This window comes from Panthera leo, chromosome E1, assembly GCF_018350215.1.
Source record: "Panthera leo isolate Ple1 chromosome E1, P.leo_Ple1_pat1.1, whole genome shotgun sequence".
Taxonomy (NCBI): domain Eukaryota; kingdom Metazoa; phylum Chordata; class Mammalia; order Carnivora; family Felidae; genus Panthera; species Panthera leo.
Window position 1 is genome coordinate 23,010,433 of NC_056692.1, and position 7,362 is coordinate 23,017,794.

The 7,362-nt window shown below is 47.0% G+C and overlaps 1 protein-coding gene across 1 annotated transcript; it reads right to left on the reverse strand.

The window, feature by feature from the left end:
* Positions 1–2,950: 2,950 nt before the first annotated feature.
* On the reverse strand, positions 2,951–6,467 carry CCL16 (C-C motif chemokine ligand 16). Its single transcript, XM_042916093.1, has 3 exons — positions 6,310–6,467; positions 3,904–4,024; positions 2,951–3,250 (listed from the first exon to the last, which is right to left on the reverse strand). The coding sequence occupies exons 1-3, from the start codon at positions 6,377–6,379 to the stop codon at positions 3,118–3,120; spliced, it is 324 nt and encodes a 107-aa protein (XP_042772027.1). The 5' UTR covers positions 6,380–6,467; the 3' UTR covers positions 2,951–3,117.
* Positions 6,468–7,362: the final 895 nt, after the last annotated feature.

The window sequence follows — 7,362 nt, forward strand, 5'->3', positions numbered from 1 at the left end:
TTGTTGAAAGAAGCTTGATAAAATAGAAAAAAAGGGAAAGGAAAGAAAAAAAAGGTAAGAAAAAATCTAAAAGTTAAAAAAATTTATAGAATAAAATAAAATAAAGTTAAATAGAATAAAAATAAAATAATAAAATAAAGTAAAAAAATAATCATAAAGTGTCCTTTCTGTATCCAAGAAAGAGCAAGAAAAGAAAGAAAAAAGAAAACAATGCAAGCAAAAACAGAAGAAAGAAAACAAATAAGTTAACCAGCAAACAGAATGAAGCCTGAATGAAGTTACATCCAGTTTCCCCTAGAACTGAAACTATGAAGACTTTTATAGTCTGTAAACTAAGCAGGTAGAGTGACTTGTGCTGGTCTTCTAGGGGATGTGCTTGGAGGGCACAGTTGGACTGGGCTAAGTGTAATGGCCCTGTTCTCCAGTAGGTGGCGCTGCTTAGCCAACTAGTGGGTGGATCTGTGTGCGAGCTTATATGCGCTGGTGCGGCAGAGATGGAAATGGCTTCATCCAGCTCTCTAGTCTCTGGCACAGGAACTTTGCTCTCTCACCCACCTGTAATCAAGCACCCTCCTTTGTTTCAGGCCTCCGTCCACTCCTCGCCTCTACCCTGTCCATGTCCAAGCTGTCCACCTGCCAGGCGGCCCCTCCCTCCAGCTTTATCTCAGATGGGTTGTTTCTTATTTTATTTAAAAAAAAATTTTTTTACATTTATTTATTTATTTTTGAGAGACAGAGAGAGAGAGAGCATAAGCGGGGGATGGGCAGAGAGAGAAGGAGACACAGAATCTGAAGCAGGCTCCAGGCTCCGAGCTGTCAGCACAGGGCTGGACGCGGGGCTCAAACTCACAAACCGTGAGCTCATGACCTGAGCCGAAGTCCGACGCTCAACCGACTGAGCCACCCAGGGGTTGTGTTTCAAAATCCCACATTTCAGAGACCCCCAGGGCTTGGACCCACCCTGATTCTCTGGGGGAGGATCTTGCTGAGCAATGGGTGGGGGGGGGTTGCCATCTTGCCCCAGAAAACATTCATGCTATCGACAATGGCAGAAGTTCAGGGATTATGGCAAATTACAACACACCTGGAGCCAGGCCAAATACCATTTCTTACAGGCCAGCCAAATCCAGCCCCAGGACATCTGGTCGTCTGGTTCAAATGCTCATGGTGCAGCAAATGGCTGTACAGAGAAGGGACATGTGGCCAGAACTCTCACCTCCACATAAAAGTCCCAGAATTTTTCCTCATGTTTTGCCTTCCTGTCCTACCCATTGGTTCCTCCATGTTGTTGTGTGTGGTCTTCTCCTGTTTTGAGCTGAAGGCCTTTCTCTGATATAGCAGTGAAAACCACCTACTGTTCTAGGCCTTATTTTCCATTCCCTCCCAATTGATCACCCACGTCCCATAAGGCTGACAGTCAAGTAAGCTGGTTAGGTGTAGGTTTATGTGGATGAGGTCTTTGCTTTAGGATGACCAGGGTTAGAAGACCCTTGTGTGTCCTGATGAGGAGGGCCTTTGTGTGTGTGTGCATGTGTCTAAAGCCAGGCATCTATTTACCTTGAAAAGATGAGGAATAGCCCTCTTTGAAAACAACTGAACGTACCTAAGAAAAGTATGTCCAGTTCTGAACTGTTAGGAGTTTCTGGCAAGCTTTGTATTATGTGCTGGGGTGTGAATTTGACTTTGTATATAGATTTTCAATTAGGCTTTTAGACTGACATCTCAACTCTGAACTGTGATGGATCAAAAAAAAAAAAAACAAGAAAAAAAGAAAAAGAAAAAAGGAGAGAGAGAGACAGAGACAGAGACAGAGACAGAGAGACACACACAGAGAAACAACAAACAACATTTCCTTTCTGGCTTGCCAGGATCCTGGCCCTGGCCTGTGCTTCCTGTTTTCAGCTCCATCCTGTCCTTTAGGCTTGTGAACTCTGGTTCCCTGGTTTTTGACCCTGGTGCTGGCTAAGGACTTTGAAACTTCCTGCTGCCTTGGGTGTACATGCTGAATTTGTTCTGGTTCCTGTGTCAATCCAAGCCCTGACATCCCTCCGTGTCCACTTTGGCCTCTGCAAGCAAAGATCTGAGCCTGACTATGTTGTATTTGTTAGTGATTCTGTTGTCCCTGGTTTGTGAGCTACTAGAGGGAGAAATTTGATCATGTTCAGTTGTAATGCCTCAGCTCTGATAGCAAGGAGGGTGGAGAGAAATTTCTGGGTCAAGGAGCAGGAACCTCCAGGCCAGGAGGTTCTAAAACATGTACCACTTCCCTGCTGTGGAGGGACAAGGGCAGGAAGCCTGTGGGTCAGAGTCTTGGACCCTTACCTGTCTCTGAGGCCCTGGATGGTGACTGATGGGCCATTGTACAAGTTAAAGTGCTTTTGGCACCAGTAATGGAAACCAAGATCCGCTAAGTCTAGCTAATGTCAAGAAAAGGGGGTATGGATCCTCAGATGTCCACAATGGATGAATGGATACACAAAATGTGGTGCATACACACAATGAAACATTATTCAGCCTTAAAAAGGAATGAAGCCCTGATGGGGCTGCAGCATGAGCAAACTGGAGATACTGAGATCTATACTTCTCTTTTGTGTTGGGGATTTAACAAAACCTCTGCAACAGGGACAAAAATTATTAGCATGTGAATATTCCCACTCTGGTTGCTAAAAAAGAAATGTTTTAAGAGAAAAGAAGAAGAAAAAGAAATCTAGTAAAGGGATAAGGATGGACAGGAAAAGTCAGGAGTTCTATCAGGCATTTCATGAGTAAGGGGCCAGAGATGTGGCAGGTCGGAAGCTGGCCATAATTATTTAGGATGGCTGGTGTGCAGGTGGGAGGGGAGGCCCCAAAGGCAGAGCCAAGAGAAAGATGTGAAATACACATTTCTGTGTATTGAGAATGTATTTATCCCCACCTCCCTTAACTTTGGCATTTCCTCTGGAGATTGAGAAAGTGTTTGAAATACTTTTAATTACTTTTTGCATCAGGGGCCAGCTTCTCTCAATACCATTGTCATCCAGACCACATGGCCACCTGCATTTTCACAGGGTTGCATTTTTCTTTCCGGAACCTGGACTCCCACCGAGGCTTCAGAGCTTCGAGCTGGGGTCGGCCTTCCTATGTTCTAATACTTTTAACCTGGGCCAAGTTCCTGGGAGGCAGCAAAGGTAGATTGGGATCCTTGATGTACTCTTGGACCCATTTGTTGTTGGGGTTGGCGCAGACCTCTCGATTCTTTTTGGTGACAAAACTGTGGAGGCAGAGTTAGAATGTCAGTGAGCATGGAGTAGGGTGGGGGTCCAGTCTACACTCCCCCATTTTTAGCTCACCGGGGGCTCACCTCATACTCTTTACTGCATCCCTAGGCCTCCCCCATCTGAATTCCCTCAGTAGGCCTCCCTCTCTGGCTTCTAGACCTGGCTTCATTGTCCCTGTTTCAGCCTGTTCCGTGCTCAACCAAGATACTTAGGCATGGGTACCATTATGGCTGTCATTTATCAGTCCACAAAACTATAAGTGGCAACATCAAGAATTAAACTCAGGCCTGGGGCTCATGCGTGGTTCAGTAGGTTAAGCGTCCAACTTTGGCTCAGGTCATGATCTTGCGTGGTTCATGAGTTCGAGCCCCGCATCAGGCTTGCTACTGTCAGCGCAGAGCCCACTTCAGATCCTCTGTTTCCCTCTCTTTCTGTCCTCTCCCACTCTATCCCTCTTTCTCTCTCTCCCCAAAATAAATAAATATTAAAAAAATAAACAACCGAGGACTTCCCTGCGAGATTCGAAGCCCAAGCCCTTAAGCACAACTCCCCTGCTTCTAACATGGAGACTTCTTGGTTCTGTGCATCTCATTCTGGTCCCGGTTCCCCTTCCCCCTCCACAGAAATGTCTGCAGGGGATGCTTACATGATTGCTGGCAGGTAGCAGTTGAGGGCCTTTCTGTATCCCACCACCAATTTCTTTGGCAATACTTTCTCATGATACTTCAGGCAGCAGGTGGGAGAATGGTTCACCGACTCAGGAATTTCTGAGAGAATCACATTGAAAGCTGAACCAAGTAGGCATAGAGGGAGCCTGTGGTTGCCTACCTTCATCTCCCACCCATTGCATTCCATACTTCTGATGGCAAAACCATCTGTTAGCAGGGACTGATGATAGCTTTATGGGTAACAGAGAACATGAAAAAAGGAAGGGGGGGTGGACATACATCTAGAACCTTCAGCTTCTGAACTGAGTTTCAGCAAATGCAAGTGACTTGGTTATTCATGTTTGCTGGTGAGCCAGGGCTTGATTTGGCCAACACATATTGAGCTCTAAGGGGGCAAAACCCTGAGGAAGACACCATCATTACTCTGGAGCATCTCACTGTCTAATCAGAGTGAAAAGGGAAAGTGAAATGAATTGTGGAAAACAGAATGAGGGGTACCTACCCCAGCCTGGGTGGCTGAGGAAGAAGTCCCACAGCATGTAGTGCATGGCTTGCTTCTTGAAAGATGAGTGGGATTGAAGCAGATGAAAGTGTTGTGGGATCTGGAAGAAAGGCATGAAGGCGTGGGGGAAGCCGAGTGTCTGGGGAATGCTGAGCCTCTACAGATGGCAGCAATGCAATGTGAGAAGAAAGAAGAGGAGACAGAATTGGAGAGGGAAGGGGAGACTAGCACACCTTCTGAGCTGTGGACTGTATCCTAGCAGCATTAGAGGGGCTGAGGTCAGCGAGGAGGGTGAGATGAGCAGTGAGCCAGAGAAGTTAGGGTGGGAAGAAAAGTGTTCTGTTTAGGCTTCGGGTCAGACATCTGGAATCGGTATCTTGACCAAATGATTTGAAGTATGGGCAAATTAAAAAAATCTCTCTAGGTCTCATCCATTAAATTAGGGTAAAAATATGCTTATATGTCCTAGGATCATCGTGAGGGTTAGTTGAGAAAATGCTGGTAAAACCCTTAATTCAGAACATAGTAAGGCTCAGTCAGTGCTTGTTACAATTAAGAGTAGATGATAGTAATTGACCATTTTTCTTGCCTGGAAATGCCACTTCCCCCCCCTCTTTTTGATGCTGTCAGAATGCTGGCCTTGGTTGGTTGTTAGTGCTGTGTTTCTCTTGAGCTCCCCTGACTACTCATCAGTTGGGACATCAAACAAGAGGGCAGGTAGAGACCTCTCCCAGCCCCCAAAACTGCAGAGTGCAGATCCCTTTGCCGCCTGACCCTTTGCTTCCAGCTGGTGGCCAAGATTGGAATATCTCAAGAGTACCATTTGGCTGATCCATGCTTTGGGTGGGCCATTTTCCGAAACTTTTTTGAAGACTGAACCCATCGTAGTGGTCTGTTTGACCTTCCCTAAGGGCAATGTTACCTCCTGCCACCCACCAGATGCAGCTCTGCACATAGTGACGTCCATGACCCTGGTTCTCAAAGCAAAGATGACAAAGTCCAGGGGGCATCTTGAGAGCATGTGGGCAGAATATGTGGTGTGTACGACCGTTGTTCCCCTGAGAGTTTATATGCCAGAGTCCGACCAGACCACATGCTAAAGGTAGCCTTAGGGAGAAAAAAAGGGGCTGGGGCACATGGAAGTTGGTATGTGGAAAGTCTGAGTGGCTTGGTCTCTTTCTTGTTGCCAGGTCCTCACATATGATGGTTGAGGCAGGGATAGAGAGTGGGAAAAACAAACCTTGTTCTCCATAGGTCCCAAGCATCCTGTGGCTCCCAAAACCTTTCAACCCCTTTCTCTTTTCTATAGCCTTTATTTAAACCCAGGCTGGGGAATGGGGACAGAGGCCATGAAATCCTGCACTGCACACCTGGGCATCCCATTGGGCCTTCCTTTGGCTGCCATGATAGTCCCAGAAATCTGTGCCAGACACTACAAGGAAGAGTATCTAGGTTCAGACTCCCCACCCCTGGGCTTGGCCCCAAACATCACTTCAGCCCCCTTCCCAGTACCTTTTGTCCTGCTCTCTCAGAGCACCTGTAGCTTTTCTTATCCAGCTATCTTCCTGTCCTCCTTTTGTTGCTCATGTTTATTCTCGTATCTCCTATTACTTCCTTGGCTCCTCCTAAATGATCGCTCACTATTCTCCAACTTTGGGATTCCTGACATGACCTTGACCCAGCTTCCTGGAACTGCCTGATGACCCCAGAAGGGATCTAGATACCAGCCCAGCTCTCCTTGCAAAGGAGAGAGTTTGAGGAGTGTGCCTGCAGGAGGGGAGAGGGCCCATGGCTGATGACGGAGACCTGACAGGACTCTTGATGTCACCTCACTGCCAGCTGCCCTTTCTCATTCCAGCCCTGCAGGGACAGGTGGACTCACTTGACTGGCCGTACAAAGCCGGAGTGGTGATGAGGATGAGGAGAAAGAGGGCAGCCACAGAGAACTTCATCCTCTCCGGGGGACCCTTTAGCTTCAGGGGAGGCTGGTTGTCCACTCTGACTTCACAGCTGCTCTCTGTACTCTGACCACTTCAAAGTGGGTGGAGGAGAGAAGAGGTGCCTCCCTCTGTTTGCCAAAAGGAAGGGTGGGGCTTGGAGCAGAGTTGAATTAATAAGTTTTTTTTTAATGTTTATCTATTTTTGAGAGAGAGAGAGAGAGAGAGAGAGAGAGCAGGGGAGGAGTGGAGAGAGGAGGGGGCAGAGAATCCCAAACAGGCTCTGCACTGATAGCCGTGAGCCCAATGGGGGGGGGGGCTCAAATTCATGAATCATGAGATCATGATCTGAACAAAAGTCAGACCTTCAACCAATCTGAGCCACCCAGGTGCCCTGAATTAATAAGATTTAAATTCACCAGGAAAGGAGTAGAGGAAGGCAACATGTGGTTCACGTGTGCTGTGTGTCAGCCACCTTATATAGGCGCTGTTTGACTTAATTCTCACCATAGTGAAGCGGAGATTATTATTCCATTTTATAAATGAGACCACTTGAGGCTTAGAGAGGTTAAATTCTCCCAGGTCACAGAGATGAGAGACAGTTCTGCAAACCAGATCCGTGTGATTTCACCACATTACCTGCCACCATCTCTATTTTGGGGAAAGGGGGAGGAAAGGGGGTGGAACCACCCCAGTACCCTCAGGTGATCGGTCTTTGGGAGGGTGAAAATAAAGCAGGATTAGAGAGATCACAGACTGGAGCGAGGATAGGGTTTAGGCCTCTGAAAAGGATGCCTCCCATCCCCAGTCTAAGGACACATGGCTCAACTCACACCTTTTCCCGTCACAGATTGTGTTAGTAATACTGAGAAAAAACAATGTGCGATCCTTGAGTCCTCATTTATTGCTGAGGTCTTTGGCTTATTCGTTAATGTTCTTTTATCTCTTTGGACCTTGGACTCTGAACCACCTTTAGATCTAGTTGGCCAGCCCTCCTG

Excerpts from the sequence above, each read along its gene's own strand:
- CCL16 (XM_042916093.1), bottom strand. The coding sequence starts at position 6,379 with ATGAAGTTCTCTGTGGCTGCCCTCTTTCTCCTCATCCTCATCACCACT. Across the intron at positions 4,025-6,309 it reads GGCTTTGTACGGCCAGTCAA|AAATTCCTGAGTCGGTGAAC; the intron begins GTGAGTCCACCT and ends TGATTCTCTCAG. Across the intron at positions 3,251-3,903 it reads TGCTACCTGCCAGCAATCAT|TTTTGTCACCAAAAAGAATC; the intron begins GTAAGCATCCCC and ends CTGCCTCCACAG.